Source organism: Lonchura striata, chromosome 22 (assembly GCF_050655825.1).
Source record: "Lonchura striata isolate lonStrDom1 chromosome 22, ASM5065582v1, whole genome shotgun sequence".
In the NCBI taxonomy this organism is placed as follows: domain Eukaryota; kingdom Metazoa; phylum Chordata; class Aves; order Passeriformes; family Estrildidae; genus Lonchura; species Lonchura striata.
The window spans coordinates 3,569,297-3,588,226 of NC_140724.1; the positions used below are offsets into that span (position 1 = coordinate 3,569,297).

An 18,930-nucleotide genomic window follows, 5' to 3' on the forward strand; every position below is an offset into this window, starting at 1 on the left:
TGGGGACCATTCCTCGTGGGATGCTGGGGTGGCTGAGCATTAATTCCATGGGCTGAGTCCTCAGTGCCACATGGTGTCCACTGAGACCCTGGTGTCCACTGGGACCCTGGTGTCCACTGAGACCCTGGTGTCCACTGAGACCCTGGTGTCCACTGGGACCCTGGTGTCCACTGAGACCCTGGTGTCCACTAAGACCCTGGTGTCCACTGGGACCCTGGTGTCCACTGGGACCCCGGTGTCCACTGAGACCCTGGTGTCCACTGGGACCCTGGTGTCCACTAAGACCCTGGTGTCCACTAAGACCCTGGTGTCCACTGGGACCCTGGTGTCCACTGGGACTCTGGTGTCCACTAAGACCCTGGTGTCCACTGGGACCCCGGTGTCCACTGAGACCCTGGTGTCCACTGGGACCCTGGTGTCCACTGGGACCCTGGTGTCCACTAAGACCCCGGACAGGCCCTCACCAGAGTTCTGGAGGGGGAAAACAAATCAAACCAGACGAGAAAATCAGGAGGAATATTTTTTTTTTTTAAAGTTAACCCTTCATAAACAGAGATATGTAAAAAACTGGAAAACAGCAAACTGGCTGGGCCAGAGCTCTGTAAAAAACACAGAACCATGCATAAGAATATAACTATTTTTATATAGCTTTTAACTTAACGTATGTCGTATTTACAATTGCTAAATAAATTAAGTAAAAAAATTTCTGCTTGTGGACGCAGTGTTGGAGGGTGGGGGAGAAGGAGAGCAGCAGGAAGGATGCTGAGCACCCTCCCAGCCCACTGGGGATGGACTGGGGGGGTAACTCAAGTAATCCAGTAGTTTTCCCAGCTGTTTTTGCAGCTGGGTTGTCCCTAGCGAGGGACAGGGTGAGGTGCAGCGTTTGGGGAGCTGCCCACGGGCTGGGACGGGCAGGGGGTACCACGGTCACGCTCACACTTAGTGCATTCACCCCTCCACGCTGGGGAACACAGGGACAGCAGGGCCACCCCACGGCCACGGGGCTGACCTGGGCCCACGAGGGGATTCTTCCCTTCTCCGCAGCTCTGGGGCCTCCACAAGGATGTTGGAGGTGTTTGAGGAAATCCAGAGGAGGCCACGGGGCTGCTCTGAGGGCTGGAACCCCTCTGGAGCCAGGCTGGGAGAGCTGAGATTGTCCAGCCTGGAGAACAGAAGGCTCTGGGACACCTCCAAGCCCCTTCCAGTACCTAAAGGGGCTCCAGGAGAGGTGGAGAGGAACTCTGAAAAAGGACCTGGAGTGCCAGGACACGGGAATGGTTTTAAACCGAGTGCAGATGACATTAGACTAGCTAACAGGGATAAATATTTCACATTGAGGGTCGGTAAACACTGGCAGAAAGGCTGCCCAGATAAGCTGCCTCATCCTGGCAAACATTCAAGGTCAGGCTGGATGGGGTTTGGAGCAACCTGGTGGAGTGGAAGGTGTCCCTGGTCCTGGCAGGGGGCTGCCCTTCCCCAGGCAATCCCAGTGTTCCAGTGCAAGTCAATCATTCCTCCTCTCCCCTCCAAGTCAAGTTTTAAATTGCCTCCTAAGAACAAGCAGAACCATTTAAAACAAAACGAAAATTCAGTACACAAAAAGTACCCCCTAGACCCCAGCTGAGCACGCAGAGCCACCAAGCATGGAGAGTGAAGCTTACTTAGAGATGGTCTAAAAGCAGAAGCCATTTCATGATGCCAGGAATCCTTTGAGAATCAAGGATGATCCCGTCCAGAACCACAGGGATGCCAAAAAGCCCTTCTCTGCACTGATCCCAAAGAAGTCTGGGTAGTACCAGTGCTTCCAAATGAGGTGATCCAGGAAGCAGATTGAAATCGTTTGAAAATCTTGGTGTCGACCCAGTGAAATCAATAAACCAGCTTGGATTCCACGAGGAAGCACCAACATCGAAGCTCCCTGAGGCTCACACTTCCCACGAGGATCAGCCCCTCCTGGCTCAGCTGAGCTCACGATGGCTTCCAAAGGAGAGCAGCCACAGGAGCGCTACATACAGCTAAAAATTTAAATATTTCAACACTTGCTGAGGTATTCCACAGCTGTAGCTCGACGGAGGGAGTTGCAGCGCGCGTGCCCTGACCCCTTCAGCTCGTTTCGTGCTGGAAATATCCATCCTTGACCAGCTTGAGGGAGATGTCCTCTGCCACCCCACGGAGGTCGAGGTGGACCAGGGTGTCCAGCAGCACGTTGACAGAGGCCCTGGAGCCCTCCCTGTTCAGCCACTTGCACAGCATGCCGTAGAAGCCGTCGTAGGACTTGGCCATGTTGATGTCATTGTCCCCCATGTTCAGCCTGTGGCCGAATTTCATCCACTCACCCATGGGGATCTTCTCAGCAAAGGTGTAGAAGGTTTTCCGCAGCGCTGGAGGGGAAAAGGACAGCCCAGAGTGTCAGCATTCAGGAACACACATCATCATGGGATATGGTTTTATCTGCAGGTGCTTTTATTGAGAGCTCTGGGAATCAGGGGTGCAGACCCAAATCTGACTCCGACACGGCTTTCAAGCCGAACATATTTTATATTCTATCCTTCTATAACTTACATATTAACTATTAAATTTACATTGTTTAGGAACACACATCATCATGGGATATGATTTTATCTGCAGGTGCTTTTATCGAGAGCTCTGGGAATCAGGGGTGCAGACCCAAATCTGACTCCGACACGGCTTTCGAGCTGAACGTATTTTATATTCTATCCTTATATAAGTTACATATTAATTATTAAACTTATATCGTTCTATTGTATACATTGACATGAGTTTCTAATGATCTTTCTCAGGCCCCTGACCACAGTTTCTCATGATTATTCTTATGATTAAACAGTAATTATATTTAATTACTAAACAATCATCCCATCTAACAATTACATAATTTATCATGTACTAGCTACACAGTTGCAAATACTAGTTCTTCATGTGCTTAAGGTATTGATTTTTCCAGGGCCTACTAAGCTTATTTTCCTGTTAACCCTAAATCCCCATGATTTTAAAACCTTTTTACTATCAAGAGCACGGGCAGCTGGGACAGGAATCCCAGCCCCCAGCACATCCCCTGGGGGATTACCTTCACTGGCTTCCTGCCCTGGTGCTGGAACCAGATGGATCAGGGGTGTCTCATTCTCATTCGGCAGCATCTCCTGGAATGACAATGTCCCTGCTGGAATGACAATGTCACTCCTGGAATGACAATGTCACTCCTGGAATGACAGTGTCACTGCTGGAATGACAGTGTCCTACAGCACCCACCAAGCCCCAGCACCAATGTGTGATTAATGGGGATTGGAGACCCTCTCCCTCTCTCCCAGGGCTGTTGGGGCAGGAGATCACCACCCACCCCAGGACATCCGTGTTTCCTGTCTCTGGATGACAGAGGATGGAGAGGTCCCTCTCTCTCTCCCCCCACAAGGGACACCAGAGTTGTCTTTGCTCAGCACCAGCGTTAAACCCTCCGAGGACTCTCTCCAGTGCAACGAGATTTTGCCACCCTGACCCCGCAAAGAGACCCTTCACCATCTCCCTGAGCAGCCAGGAAGCCCCCCAGGATGGCAGATCTTGGCCTGGCACGCCGGGGCAGAGGTGCCACTCACGTACCCTCACTCCTGGCACGTAAGGCTGCGGCCGCCCTGCAGGCGAGTTGTCCTCTGACCTCACGGTCACCGTCTTGCACAACAGCAGCTTCCCAAACATGGAGCTCTGTGCCAAGGGAGAAACACCAACTGTGGTGGTCTGGGAAGGCAGGACCCCGCCGTGGATCCAAGGGTGTGGATCCCAAGCTTGGAGGAGCTCCGGGCAAGCCCAGCCCGCCCCTACCCTGGGATCTCCGCTGCGGACCCTGGATGTGCCAGCACTGACAGGAAAGTGTTAATGGCACTGAGGAGGGGGCTGGAAGCACCCAGAGAGCCTCCTCTGCTTGGCCCAGCTCTACCACAAGCCTCAGGGATGAGCCTCATCCCTCTGCTCCTCCAGCCTTCCCAGGAACTGCTGGATGAGCCTCATCCCCCTGTTCCTCCAGCCTTCCCAGGAACTGCTGGATGAGCCTCATCCCCCTGCTCCTCCTGCTTTCCCAGCTGGATGAGCCTCATCCCCCTGCTCCTCCAGCCCTCCCAGGAACTGCTGGATGAGCCTCATCCCCCTGCTCCTCCAGCCCTCCCAGTTGGATAAGCCTCATCCCCCTGCTCCTCCAGCCCTCCCAGGAGCTGCTGGCCAAGTGAGGAGCAGAGGGAATGGGAGATGTCACCCCAGCCCACAAACACAGCCACAGCCCCCTGCCATCCCAGGAACTCACCACTATTTCACAGGGAGTCCTGCTCCGGGGTCTCCCATCCCCTGCAAGATGGAAAGAGCACTGTGATCCCTCTTCCCCCAGGCAGGACGCTCTTCCCACCCGGCCCACACCGAGTGGGTGCTCCGGGGTCTCTTTGCCACCCAGCCCACACCAGGTGGGTGCTCCTGGGGTCTCTTTGCCACCCAGCCCACACCGGGTGGGTGCTCCCGGGGTGTCTGTTCCCACCCAGCCCACACCCGGTGGGTGCTCCCGGGGTCTCTCTTCCCACTTTACCCACACCAGTGCAGAGCCCCTGGCCAAGGTGGGTGCCCCAGGGGTCCCCTGCACCCACCTGGGGAGCTGCAGCGGTGTTTGCAGATCACCGCCAGGATGCAAGCTGCTATCAGAGCAATCACGATGCTGATGCCGATCACCTTGGCGGCTAAAGCAGATAAAACAGGGGTGTGAGGGTGTGAGCTGCTGCTGGGGCTGAAGCAGGAGCAGCTGCTCCCATCCCCGTCCCTCCCCCAGCACCCTCACTCACCGTAGGGCCAGGTGGCCGTGTCAGGACCACACAGGAGGTCACTGTCAGGGGTGCAGTGCCTCAGCTCCACCTGACCCTCGGGACACCTGGAAAGGGGACACAGGGTGGGATCAGCAGCCTGGCTCCATAGCACAGATCCCACGGGAGCAGCAGGATCAGATCCCACGGGAGCAGCAGGATCAGATCCCACGGGAGCAGGGGGAGCAGTCCCACGGGAGCAGGGGGATCAGATCCCATGGGGGCAGTGCGATCAGATCCCACGGGAGCAGGGGGATCAGATCCCACGGGGGCAGCGGGATCAGATCCCACGGGAGCAGTGGGATCAGATCCCATGGGAGCAGGGGGAGCAGTCCCACGGGAGAAGTGGGATCAGATCCCACGGGAGCAGCGGGATCAGATCCCACGGGAGCAGTGGGATCAGATCCCACGGGAGCAGGGGGAGCAGTCCCACGGGAGCAGGGGGAGCAGTCCCACGGGAGCAGTGGGATCAGATCCCACAGCAGCAGCGGGATCAGATCCCACAGGAGCAGCAGGATCAGATCTCACTTGAGCAGTGGGATCAGATCCCACAGGAGCAGTGGGATCAGATCCCACGGGAGCAGTGGGATCAGATCCCACGGGAGCAGCAGGATCAGATCTCACAGGAGCAGCGGGATCAGTCCCTCAGGAGCAGACGGATCAGATCCCATGGGAGCATTGGGATCAGTCCCACAGGAGCAGATCCCACGGGAGCAGGGGGAGCAGTCCCACGGGAGCAGCGGGATCAGATCCCACAGGAGCAGTGGGATCAGTCCCACGGAAGCATTGGGATCAGTCCTGCAGGAGCAGTGGGATCAGATCCCACGGGAGCAGGGGGAGCAGTCCCTCAGGAGCAGACGGATCAGATCCCATGGGAGCATTGGGATCAGTCCCACAGGAGCAGATCCCATGGGAGCAGTGGGATCAGTCCCACAGGAGCAGATCCCATGGGAGCAGCAGGATCAGTCCCTCAGGAGCAGCAGGATCAGATCCCACAGGAGCATTGGGATCAGTCCCACAGGAGCAGATCCCATGGGAGCAGCAGGATCAGTCCCTCAGGAGCAGCAGGATCAGATCCCACAGGAGCATTGGGATCAGTCCCACAGGAGCAGATCCCATGGGAGCAGCAGGATCAGTCCCTCAGGAGCAGCAGGATCAGATCCCACAGGAGCATTGGGATCAGTCCCACGGGAGCCACACCCGACCCACCTGGGCCGGCACTTCTGGCACATCTCGCAGGGGTGGTCCGGGGGGCAGAAGGTGCCGCTCTTGCAGACGCACAGCGTGTTCCTGACGCGCTGGCAGGGACTCTGCTTCTCCTGATCTGTGGGACACAGGGGACACGCTCCAGCCCGGCTCCTCTGCCGGGGCAGCAGCGAGTCCCTCCCTGCTGCTGAGTGCCAGCTCTCCTGCCCACGGCTGCCCGTGCCAAGGGAAAAGCAGAGCCCGGCTCAAACTCCACCAGCAGCCTCCAGTGCTGCCGGGAGCCTCGTCCTGCTCCGAGCGGAGCTCTTGTGTCCGAGCTTTGCATGAGGGATGTGGCCTTTAACAGATATGGTTCAGGCACAGATTGCAGCCCCAGCCACTCTCTGGGGACTCTGCAGGTGACACTGTGCTCTGAGAGAGCTCAGCTGGACCCATCCTGAGCCATCAGCCCTGCTGCCCCCCAGCTCCTACCTTCCCTGCACTCCGAGCAGTCCTGGCACCAGCGCAAGGCGTTGGGATATTCCATGTATTCCCCGTCTCTGCAGGGCTCACACCTGCCAGAGCTGTTCTGCTCCTTGCACTCCTCTGCAATGTAGGTGCCTGAAGAGAAAGGGAAACTCTGAACACACAGGGAAGCGGCTGGAGCACCAGGAGAGGCTGAGGGAGCTGGGAAGGGGCTGGAGAATTCCTGAGGGAGCTGGGAAGGGAATGGAGAGTTCCTGAGGGAGCTGGGAAGGGGCTGGAGAGTTCCTGAGGAGCTGGGAAGGGGCTGGAGAGTTCCTGAGGGAGCTGGGAAGGGAATGGAGAGTTCCTGAGGGAGCTGGGAAGGGGCTGGAGAATTCCTGAGGGAGCTGGGAAGGGACTGGAGAATTCCTGAGGGAGCTGGGAAGGGGCTGGAGAATTCCTGAGGGAGCTGGGAAGGGACTGGAGAATTCCTGAGGGAGCTGGGAAGGGAATGGAGAGTTCCTGAGGGAGCTGGGAAGGGGCTGGAGAATCCCTGAGGGAGCTGGGAAGGGGCTGGAGAGTTCCTGAGGGAGATGGGAAGGGGCTCAGCCTGGAGAAAAGGGGGATCAGGGGGGACCTTGTGGCTCTGCACAGCTCCTGCCAGGGACAGGAGGAGAGGGAATGGCCTCAGGCTGGGCCAGGGCAGGCTCAGGGTGGAACCAGCAGGAATTTCCCCATGGAAAGGGAGCTCAGGAGCTGGAACTGCCCAGGGAGGGTTGGATCCCCATCCTGGAGGTGTCCAAGGATGGGTTGGACTCAGCGGCACTCAGTGACAAGGTGGGGATGGGGCACAGGTGGGATTTGATGGCCTTGCAGGGCTTTTCCAACCTGAAGGGTTCTCTGATTCCACCACTAGCGAAGCTCAGAGGCAAATGAGCCAAGAAAGGGAAAATACCCCCAAAATGAGTGCTTAGATCCATGACAGTGGAGCAGGGCAGAGCTGGAGCTCAGGAGGAGCGAGGACACAGAAGAGGAGCACAGTGCAGAGGTGGGATCAGCGCTGAGACCATCTCACCTGCAGGGCACTTCTGGCAATAGACACCATCGTTTTTCCTGTAGTAACCATCTTCCTCTCCCCAGCCTGGATCCAAGTGATCCAAGCTGTCCCTCCTCGTCAAGGTGACAGCACTGGCTCCAAAAACAGCCGCCTGTTAAAAAATACAGAAAACCTCACGTGAAAAACCACCCCAATCCACAGGGCAAGGGGAGAACGGGCAGGGTGAGAGCTGCTGTGCCCAGGGAAGAGGAGGGGGGCTTTGGGATGGCTCAGAGCCACCTCAGCCCAAGGCACTGCCCACAAACCAGGGCTGGCTTTTCCTTGGAAAAGCCTCGGGAGGAGCTTTGGAGGTTTGCAGGGGAATTCTGCCTGCCAGGTTCTCAGTAGGGCAAAGAGTCGCTAACGACCCCTTTTCCTTCCCCAGTTTCTGAGAACAACCCTTTTCCTTCTCCAATTTCTTTTCCTTCCCCAATTTCTTAGAACGACCCTTTTCCTTCCCCAATTTCCGAGTGCACCAACAGCCCCGATGGAAGGGAAGAGTCGGGAAAGGAACAACGGGGTCTGTGGGAGGAAACAGCCCCGTGGCAGGGCTGGAAGCCCCTGGGTTGTCACTCTGGGCTCCCAGGGGACAGCACAGCCTCGTGTTTTCCCTGTTCTCCTGCTGAGGATCAGGAAGAAAAGTCCACATTTTCGCCAGCTCTCCACACCCTTTTTGTGCTGCCTGAGCTCCTGGCTGGGTCACTCCAGGGGGACGATGCTCAGCAGGAATGGCCATTTGTCCCCTTAGGCTTTGGGGGTTTTTGGGCACCTCAGTGTCCCCAACGGGGACAAAGTCATTGGCCTCTGAGCCAGCACAGAGCTGCTCCGTGGATATGCGTGGATATCCATGGATATAAAGCTGGATATCCATGGATATAAAGCTGGATATCCATGGATATAAAGTGGACATCCATGGATATAAAGTGGATATCCATGGATATAAAGCTGGATATCCATGGATATAAATCTGGATATCCATGGATATAAAGTGGACATCCATGGATATAAAGCTGGATATCCATGGATATAAATCTGGATATCTGTGGATATAAAGTGGATATCCATGAATATAAAGCTGCCCCTACATCACCAGGGTGGCGAGGACAGACATGTCACAACACCCATGCGCTACAGGAGACATTTTTCCTATCACAAACATGAGGGCAAAATATTACAGTGAATATTTCTGCCATGAGTCAGAAGCTGCTCGGAAGGCTGAAACAATAGAGCGCCTCTGCCCCTTGCCCGCAGCATCAGTTCCTGCCTCCTCATCCTCCTCCTTCCCGAGCTTACTGCAACAGGAAAAAGCAAAACTGGCTGCAGGGTGAACCCCAACACCTTGGGAAGGCTGAGCTAGAGGAGAGGCTGGGCAGAGCTCAAGAATAAAGCAGGGATTTATTAAAATGATCTCCTCAATGCATCCACCTTGGGCAGCACAAGAGCCCAGGCAGGGCCACACCCAAGATGAACCAAAATGGTCCCAAAATGGTCCCAAAATGGTCCCAAAATGGTCCCAAAATGGTCCCAAAATGGACGACGGGTCACGGGGTCTGTCACTTTCATCCCATTGTTCCAACAATGGAGGAGTTTGGATTAAGGGTTTGGATGTGGAGTTTGGATTCAGAGTTTTGCAAAACCTTTGTTGGAACTCCAAATGTCCCTCAGACATTTTTGGATGCTCCAGGCCCAGGTCAGAAGCATTTGAGACCCTGGCAGGCAGCTGAAAACAGCTGTGATTTTGGGTTTGAACCATGGAATGATTTACCAGCCTTGCAGGAAGAACAAGAAGTCACAAAAGTTTAGATATTAGAGTAGAAGTAGTCACAAAGTAGAGGGAAGAATTTCTGAGTGCTGTACAGGGGGTTTTGGTTTTGTACATGGGGGTCAGAGGGTTTAAGATGGATTTGGGATCTGGGCCTGCCCTGTCCTCCCTCTTTCTCCTTCCTCACCTCCATGTTCCTGGTGATGTTGGCACCCACAGATTGGTTTAGAGTGGAAAGGCACCATTTAATATAGGTAATAGGCATTGGGGAAAACTGTGAACATGTAACACGTAATGTACATATAAAAGATAGAAAAGCACCATTTAATATAGGGAATAGGCATTGGGGAAAACTGTGAACATGTAACACGTAATGTACCATGTAAAAGATAGAAAATCACCATTTAATATAGGTAATAGGCATTGGGGAAAAACTGTGAACATGTAACACGTAATGTACCATATAAAAGATAGAAAAGCACCATTTAATATAGGTAATAGGCATTGGGTAAAACTGTGAACATTTAACACGTAATGTACCATATAAAAGACAGCAGCAGCTCTGGGTGGGGAGAGAAGAAGCAGTCGGGAGTCAGAGGATGTCAGGGTGTGTGTGTGCCTCTGCCTGAGCTGTGAGCAAACCACAGCAGCCCCAGGAGAAAATCTTTTAATTAACTTGCAATAAACTACCATGAGACCGAACAACAGAAGACTTCTGAGCCTTTTTTTGAAAACACAAGTTAGAGGAGAAATTTTTCCACCACACGGAGCCACCCTCAATCCAGGGTGAGCTCCGGCAAAACCCTCACCCTCTCCTTCATCCCACAGCTCCTTTGAAGTCCTGGTTCGAGGGGAGGGAGGGAAGGGAGAGGAGAGATCTGAGCTCAGACTCTGCATTTACTCTTAATTTTCCCTTGTTTTCAGGCCACTGGGCTGGCACGGGAAGGAGAAAGGTTTATTTGACCTTTCCCCTGCCCAGAGGCTGGGAAGCTGCCTGGGGAAAGGGAAAGGCAGAAAGGATGAATAATCCACCTGCTTTTTAGTTTTGATCCATTAGCATATTGGAGTTAATTGTCCAATTATAGCTTCAGGTCACAAAGTCCCATACTCGTTGTTTTTCTCTTAAATCACTGTTGTTTATACTTCTGGGCCTGAAACTTGTGTCAGTTGTCCTTGGCCCCAGGCTAGAGAAGGAATTGTTTTGTCTGGCTACTCTGTGCAGAGAGCTCAGCACCACTCAATAGGAAGCTCAGAACTGCACACCTAGGCAGCACAGAATCTGAAAAACATGAATGCTAAAATTTAAGGCATCTTAATGAATGCTAAAATTTAAGGCCACAGAGCCCCGAAGCCCTGGTCAGCCCAGGGAACGGGGCCAGCTCCAGACCCGGACTTAGAGGGATCAAATCCATGTCCCTCCAACACCTTTTCTGGCTCTGCATCTCCCACGATCTGCTTCTGCTCCTCTTTTCTCCAGCTAGGAATGTTTGTAAGTTTGTCAAGTCTTTTATCCACTTGAGGAGCTCCAGCCACAACAGCTTCACCCATTCTGGTCTTGGAAGTCCTGGCAGTGAAGGGACAATTTGTCCCACTTCCATGGGGGGGGAAAAAAAAATCAATTTTTCTTCCCCACCTGAACTCTGCCACTGTGTGAGGGTGATCACAGCGACACCACAGCGTTTTCTGCAGTTTGGGGGGGCCCCTCAGCCACAGGATTTCATTTCTTTACAGAGAACAGCATCACATGCACGATAAGGTTATCAGTCCCCAGCACCCTGCTGCCATCCCCGACCAAACTATCACTTGGAGAATCCAGCACGGCAGAATTCAGGAGTTTTCACCCACAGTAAACAACTCAAAAAAGCCCGGAGGCAGAGGAATTAGAGGCACAGGAATCCCTCATCAACCAAAAGCCTCTTCCTTCTCAGGGGATGAAGGCTCGGAAAAGCATCGAGCTTTAAACTTTCCCCCTTCCATCCCAAATTTATTTTTCTCCTGAGGTGCTCCTCTTATAAACACGTTTATAGGTTAACTCAGTTAATCAACAGTTACCAAGCTGGTTAGTTGTTAAACGTTAATCACCAGGTTAAATACCTCGATTCTGTTAATTACCCTACCCAACAGACCTCTGTACCCTCTTTTTTATCAGTCAAGTATTACCTCTGCTGCTGCCCAAACTGGCCCTAGCCATAAAGAAGGTAACGTTAGGGACGTATATGCAAATTAAATTAGGAGACATTCGGCACCATTGGAAGGAGCAACACCTAGAAAAGACGAGCCAGCCTGCACTTCGAGAGACTGTGACCTCTCCTGCTTGAGAACTGTCCTCCTACTCACGGCGTAATTCAGGCTGTCACCATAAACCAGCAAGAATTGGAGCAGGGTGAGGACCCTAGACAACCCAAAACCCAAAAGTGTCTTTCTGGGCACTTTTGTGAGGATGGAAGCCCCAGCTGTGCCACAGAGCAAAGCTGCCCATCTCCTCCTCCACGATGCTGAAGGGAGCAGGGACAGCGCGTGTGACACCTCGGGCCCGCACCCAGAGCTGATTGCACAATAAAGGCATCAAAAAGGAGGTTAAAAACCTCCTTGCCCATTGATTTTGTTATATGTAGTAGATATGATTCACACAATTTCTAATATGATATATGTGATATTGAATATTTGTTGGAGTATACACGTTCGTATTAGGATTCCTCCCCACCCTCGCAGGTGAGACCGGGTGTATATTGGAAACTGATTTACAAATAAGGTGCGGCTCGCCAGGAGATGAGATGGGCCATGGCTGGGGAGATACAGGAGATGGACCATGTCTGGGGAGATACAGGAACCCCAGGTGCTGATCATCGCCTGAACGACCCGAGATGGATCTCATGCAAATCCTCAGGCAGGTCCATGTGAATGCAGTGTTGCCGAATTGCCGTAAAATTTCATCACGGGATTCAACAACTACGGGCACTGAATTGTTCTCCCTCATCACCAATAAAGAAAATCTCATTAACCTATGGACTCTGGATAGAAGACTGACTGCCAAAATCTTGGCCTCAGGCAGAATTTTCCCTATAAAAACCGCTCTTGCCAGGATGGAGGTGTGAGCATAGAGGAAATCCTCTGCTGAGGCTGACTTCTGGTGCCAACCCCAGGCTCGGCTCTGTTCTTTCCTTGTGTCTGGCTAGCTAGAATTTGATTGCAAAATAAGTATTTTATTTTTTCATATTAATTTAGCTAAACAAATTTGCATTTATAACAATTTCAATCCCAAAGGACTTGGACCCTGCAGCCAACTCCAAGGAGTGACCTCTGGCTGAGCTCCTGGAAGAGAATCAAACAGCAGCAAGCAAAATGTGACAGGAGCCGTACAGGGCAGGCAGGTGATGTCATCTGCTCCAAGGACAGGGGGCTGGTGCAGGCTGGGAATTTCCCCTGGAATTCCTGCACGCCCATTGAATCCGTGCTCAGCAGATCTCCAAACCTGTGGACTGTGTCCAGCCGTGACGCGAGACCGAACGGACATGACGCAATATCGTACCACCATGTCATGTGAATCATCCCCCGAGCAGCTCCCCAGACATTTTATTCAATAAAAAGGGGTTTAAAAATTAAAAATTCCTGAGGATGTCACCAGCATGCCCTTAGTCGATGGGTTTAATAAGGTCCTTAACTTTACCAGGCCAGTCTACATAAACTCTGCTAAACAACTAATGGAATGAATTGGATGAGCTTTCTCTGAAAACCTGTTTAGGGTAGCGCTGATGTAATTCCTGATGCACGCCTCCATTGCCTGTAACTGGGGTTACGATCAGCTGTGGGATACAAGTCAGGACAGGATCTCTGGCATAAAACTCAGGAGAGGATCATCCTGACTTCGAGTGATAACAGAATTTAGGTATTCCCCAAATATATAACATCCAATCCACAGGGAAATGTGTAATTCCAGCGCGGGAGCAGCACCTGATGTGCTTCACCACTGCCGTGGGGGTTACAGACACCCTGGGATACAAATCAGGGCAAAACTCAGGAGAGGATCCTCCTGATTTCAAGGATTAACAGAATTTAGGTATTCCCGAAATATATAACATCCAATCCACGGCAAAATACGATACGCCCAGGTGGACTTTTCTGTCTTAAATCCCCTTGCTGAGGATTTGGACATCCTTTGGGAGCATTCCCCGTGGGAGCTGCCACCAGAAGCCAGCACGGAATGGCAAACCCGGCTTGGGAGCGGAGGGAGTGGAAATCCCCTTCCCTGGGCTCGGGCAATGAGCCTCAAATCCAGCCCGCCACTTTTCATCCCCTCCACCTCTCCGGGCCATGCGCTCGGAGCCGGGGTGGGGGGGCTGAGATCGCTTTTCCCATTGAAAAAAATAATCTGGCATCTCCCCGACCTCGGCATCACGTCCTCCCCGTACCCCAAATTCCGCCGTGCCGTGCCCAGCTGAACCTCCTGGTCCCCCTGCACTTCCGAACCCCCCTGATCCACCTGCCTATCGGAACCCCCCTGGCCCCATCGCCTGAATCCCCCCTCCATCCCCCGGGCCAGGTGAGCCCCACCGCCCCTGCTTTCCCTGTATCCTCCAGGGCAGGAGAGCGGCCCGGTCCCCCCCTCCGCACCCCCCGGCTCCCGCAGCAGGCGAGCCCCTCCGTGCCTCAGTTTCTCCCGGCAAGCGCAGGTAAAGCACGCCGCCGCGCTCTCCCCGGGTCAGGGGCACCCCCCATCCGCACAGCCCCCGCCGCTCGGCTGAACCCCCACCAGGGCAGCCCCCCGAACACCCCCACGTCCCCTCCCCACCCTTCCCCACCCCGCAGCCGCTCGCCGGACCCCGTCCCGCTCCGGCAGCGCGGCGAGTCCGGGCATGTCGCGACATCACCGCGCAGCCCCGACGGGGCTCCGGACCCCCCTGGCCGCGCTCGCCGAGGGTCCCCAGGGCCCCCCAAGCCCCCCAAGCCCCGTCCCCACCGACCGTGAGCAGCAGCAGCCCGGGGAGGCAGCGCCGTCGGGGCCGGCGCATCTCGAGCGGAGCGGACACCGGGCGGGCACCGGGCGGACACCGAGCGGGCACCGAGCGGACACCGAGCGGACACCGAGCGGGCACCGAGCGGGCACCGAGCGGGCACCGGGCGGGCACCGAGCGGGCACCGGGCGGACACCGGGCGGACACCGGGCGGGCACCGAGCGGGCACCGGGCGGACACCGGGCGGACACCGGGCGGACACCGGGCGGGCACAGCACGGACCAGTCTCTAAACCACCCGCCTGCCCCAACCGCGTGCGCACATCTGGGTGGGGAAAACAATTCTGGAGTTTTTATAGAATGGGCGGGACCCAAAAAACAAGAGGAGGAATGGGGCTGTCCCAGCGCCAAGTTGGTTTAACTTCTGATGTGCGGTTTTGGAAACCCAATTGGCTTTCACTGTTCCCCTTCTTTTTACTTTTTAGCCACTCGTTATTTTCGCTCGCCGCTGAAGTGACCGGATAAGTTGCGGATCACACGAGGGCTGCGGAATGGAGGGTGTTGCTTCTCGGCATTTTTTTCCGATCACTCATCGGGCTGGAGCGAGCAAAGCCGCTGGTTTTTGTGTACTGAGAAAAGGGTTAAGTGGATTATCCCTGTGTCACAGATCCCGTGCGATTCCGGTGGGGTTCCCCGCACAAAGGCACGGCGGCCTTGCAAAAAGAGCTGCGAAGTGGGGAAATTCAGCCTCGTTCGTAGTTGTGGGGTTTTTAATTTTTTTTTTTTTTTGGTGGTTAGTTTGAGGTTTTTTGTTTTTTTGTTTTTTTGTTTTTTTTTTTTGTGGGCTAGAACTCGAGATGAAAGGGGGAAAAAAAAAAAGGTAAAAAGTTACATCTTTGGACTTTCTGCTGTTACACAAACGGCTCTGCTGCTGCACGCTATCAGGGGAGTGTGTGCGAAAAAAATAATTCCAATAAAAATCTGATTTTACTGAGATGATGGAGGTGTGGTGTAATGGAGCGGTAGAGGGACTTCAGGAAGGACAGGAGCCGGAGACTTCAGAGCCCCTTCCTCTACATAAAGGGGCTCCAAGAGAGTTTTTCCAGGTCTCTTCCAACCCAAACCTTTCCAGAATCAGGATTCTGAGAGAAAGCCGGAGCAAACATCTCTCTTGCTTCCTCATCCGGACCTCAGGAATTTCTGTTCCAATCTTCCTTCCTGGTGACTCACCGGAGGGTGGAGGCTGTAGAAAAGCAGGTTTGGCATTGCAACCCTATAAATGCCTGAAGGCAGGGAAATCTGCAGGAATCAGTGACAATGCAGCCAGCACCAATGCATGAAAAACACTGCTCAGAGTGCATGGACAATGCCAAGGAGCTGCTGAGCATCTCCACCCTGCGAGGAGGCAGGAAGGCTCCTTGGATTCAGCTGGATGAGGAGGATCGCAGCTAATCCGCTCCGGATGTGGATATTTGGGGAGCATCTCCTTGGATTCAGCTGGATGAGGAGGATCGCAGCTAATCCGCTCCGGATGTGGATATTTGGGAAGCACCTTCTCCTTGGTGACACAGCAGGACAAGCCACGGCCACCTGGTTGTCTCCTTGCAGGAATTGGCAGCCTGGATGTGGCACAATTAATGAAGCTGTGATTTCAAGGAGAAGAGTTCCCGCTCCTTTCCTGGGTGGGTACTTCTATTACAAGCGACAAAAAGTATGTGGGGCCTTTTGTTTAACCAAAACCATGTGTTCTGTGCTCTGGGCACCACTGACTGCAGCTGAAGTCATTGGAGTCCTCAGAGAATGATTAATTTCTCAGTTAGAGCTGAGCTAGAACGAGGTTTAGGTCTAGGACTACAGCTAAATGCTAATCCATGTGCAAATGGGATGGAGAGGATTCATCCTCTCTAAAAAATCACCCTGATGCTCCTTAGGGAACTGCTGTGCCTGAATTCAGCCAGGAAAAGTCGGGATGTGTCCCACATGGAAGTGGACCGTGCCAGGTCGCCCCACAGTTCATCCTGGCCACCCCTCAGCATCCAGGCGCTGGCATCCCATCCTCCTCCCACCAAACACCGCTGGGAAGCCGCAGGGTTTTCTTCTCCTGCCTCAGCCTCCCCGTTTTTAAACCAGCTCTGTTATCTGTGCTGACAAACCACAGGGAGAATATTTGTACAAAGGCAGCTCAGTGGCTGGCCCGGGGGGATTTGAACTGTGGAGAAGAGGTCAGGGTGGTCACCCTCTCCCAGTCCCCAGCCACGCCCAGGAGTGGGACACTGGGCAGACGCATCATTCCCTCTCCCAGCAGGAATTTCCATGCCAGAAAAAGCACTGTGGTTTTCATTTAAGGTGGGTTTTTGGACAGGCTCTGGCCACAAAGTGAGAAAGTGTTTATCTCCCAGGGCCAGTCCTCCAGCCTTTATCACCCCCAGCCTGTTTATCCCACACTCCCTCTGCACCCGGAATCCCCTGGAGCCAGCACAGCACTGGGGGGAAATTCAACAAGTTGAGAAGAACCCCTCTGGTTTTGGGCTCTTAAATCCCCCCCTGGTTTGCTCAGCTCTGCTGCAGGTGGAGAATAAAACGAGCGTGAGGGTTGGAGCTCTCTGAGAGCTTCTCTCAGAGAAGGGAGTCTGGAGCACGAAATTCCCACAGGGAACGAGCAATAAATGGGTGACTGGGGAAATCGAGGCTAAGTTAATGGGTAACCTCGCTGATGTTCAGACCTTCAAAACGTTCCTGTCTGTCTGACTCAGCTTCTGTTTGTTCAACATCCAGCCCTACCAAAGACTGGGGCTGTGGGAGGCTCCAATCTCCCCTCCCAGATTGTCTTTCTTGGGGCTGTGACCCTCAGCACACCCCGGGGAGCTGCTTGGGTACGTGACCATTTCTGTTTTATTTTTGAACATCACCATCCAGTTTTTACCTTCAGATCTGTGCTGCCTCCTGCCTCTCCTGGCGCCTGGGAGGGCTCTGAGGCTGTGTGATAATTTTGACCTTCCCCCCCCAAAATGATTTGCCTCATAAATTCCAAGTTCCTCTTTGAAACAGGAAAAACAAAAAAACAAAAAAACGGTGAGAGGTGTCACATTTCTGTCCTCACTCACTTTGTGACCTGCTTTATTTTTGGGGTTTGTGGGGTGCTCAGGGCAAGCAGGTGGATTTTTCATCCTTTCTGCCTTTCCCTTTCCCCAGGCAGCTTCCCAGCCTCTGGGCAGGGGAAAGGTCAAATAAACCTTTCTCCTTCCCGTGCCAGCCCAGTGGCCTGAAAACAAGGGAAAATTAAGAGTAAATGCAGAGTCTGAGCTCAGCTCTCTCCTCTCCCTTCCCTCCCCTCGAACCAGGACTTCAAAGCAGCTGTGGGATGAAGGAAAAGGGTGAGTTTGCAAAACTCCCTATCCAAACTCCTCCTTATCCAAACTCCCTATCCAAACTCCTCCATATCCAAACCCCTCCTTATCCAAAGTTCTCCATATTCAAACTCCTTATCCAAACCACCTATCCAAATTCCTGGGAAGGGCAGAGGGGAAGCAGAAACATTTGGAATGATGGGATTTATCATCCCAAAAATATGTGCTGGATCCCTGCTTCCCTGGGAAGGGCAGAGGGAGTTATTTGGAATGATGGGGTTTATCATCCCAAAAATGTGTGCTGGATCCCTGCTTCTCTGGCAGAGGGGAAGCAGAACATTTGGAATGATGGGATTGATTTGGAATGCTGGGATTTATCTTCCCAATCCCTGCTTCCTTGGGAAGGGCAGAGGGATTTATTTGGAATGCTGGGATTTATCTTCCTAAAATTTTGTGCTGATCCCTGTTTCCCCATGAAGGCCAGAGGGGAAGCAGAATATTTGGAATTACGGGATTTATTTTCCCAAATACCTGTGCTGGATCCCTGCTTCCCTGGGAAGGGCAGAGGGAATTATTTGGAATGATGGGATTTATCATCCCAAAAATTTATGCTGGATCCCTGTTTCTCTGTGAAGGGCAGAAGGGAAGCAGAATATTTGGAATTACGGGATTTATTTTCCCAAATCCATGTGCTGGATCCCTGCTTCCCCAGGAAGGGCTGACCAGTGGAAACCAGGGAAGGAATTCCTTGTTTTGTATCCCTCGCCCGTCTCAGGGTCTCCACCTCTCTGGAATCTCTCCCCATCCCACAGTGGGGGGCAGCCAGGGGGGCTGAGGGGATCCATCCCCCCGGGCAGCTCCCGGCCCGGAGCCAGCCGGGATCAGCTGAGCCTTGGGATCTGCTCAGCCTTGGGATCAGCTGAGCCTTGGGATCAGCTGAGCCTTGGGATCAGCTTAAACCTGGGATCAGCTCAGCCTCGGGATCAGCTGAGCCTCGGGATCAGCTCATTATATTATATTAATTATATTATATTATATTATATTATATTATATTATATTATATTATATTATATTATATTATATTATATTATATTATATTATATTATATTATATTATATTTATATTATATTATATTATATTATATTATATTATATTATATTACATTACATTACATTATATTCCCAAATATAAAATAATAGATAACAATATAACAATTCACAATAATAACATTCAATTTTTATACATAGTCCCAAATACCCCAAACCCCGCTCTCTCCC

The 18,930-nt window shown here is 53.0% G+C and overlaps 1 protein-coding gene across 2 annotated transcripts; it reads right to left on the reverse strand.

Moving 5' to 3' along the window:
- Positions 1-507: 507 nt before the first annotated feature.
- Positions 508-14,669, reverse strand: LOC110480329 (tumor necrosis factor receptor superfamily member 10B). Of its 2 annotated transcripts, XM_077789245.2 has the most exons (10): positions 14,317-14,669; positions 7,573-7,705; positions 6,525-6,653; positions 6,057-6,171; positions 4,830-4,915; positions 4,638-4,727; positions 4,307-4,347; positions 3,613-3,714; positions 3,086-3,158; positions 508-2,381 (listed from the first exon to the last, which is right to left on the reverse strand). In XM_077789245.2, the coding sequence occupies exons 1-10, from the start codon at positions 14,362-14,364 to the stop codon at positions 2,104-2,106; spliced, it is 1,095 nt and encodes a 364-aa protein (XP_077645371.2). In that variant the 5' UTR covers positions 14,365-14,669; the 3' UTR covers positions 508-2,103. The 2 variants fall into 2 exon arrangements, with proteins under 2 accessions (XP_077645371.2, XP_085415349.1); XM_085559223.1 differs by lacking the exon at positions 14,317-14,669 and having other exon boundaries at positions 6,057-6,208; positions 7,573-8,472.
- Between the last annotated feature and the right edge of the window lie 4,261 nt (positions 14,670-18,930).

What these genes read in the sequence shown, in the direction of transcription:
- LOC110480329 (XM_077789245.2), bottom strand. Translation starts at nt 14,364, where the DNA reads ATGCGCCGGCCCCGACGGCGCTGCCTCCCCGGGCTGCTGCTGCTCACG. An exon ending in CTGCTCGGAGTGCAGGGAAG is followed by an intron (nt 6,172 to 6,524) that starts GTAGGAGCTGGG and finishes TGTGTCCCACAG; the next exon opens with ATCAGGAGAAGCAGAGTCCC. An exon ending in ACACCGCTGCAGCTCCCCAG is followed by an intron (nt 4,348 to 4,637) that starts GTGGGTGCAGGG and finishes TCCATCTTGCAG; the next exon opens with GGGATGGGAGACCCCGGAGC.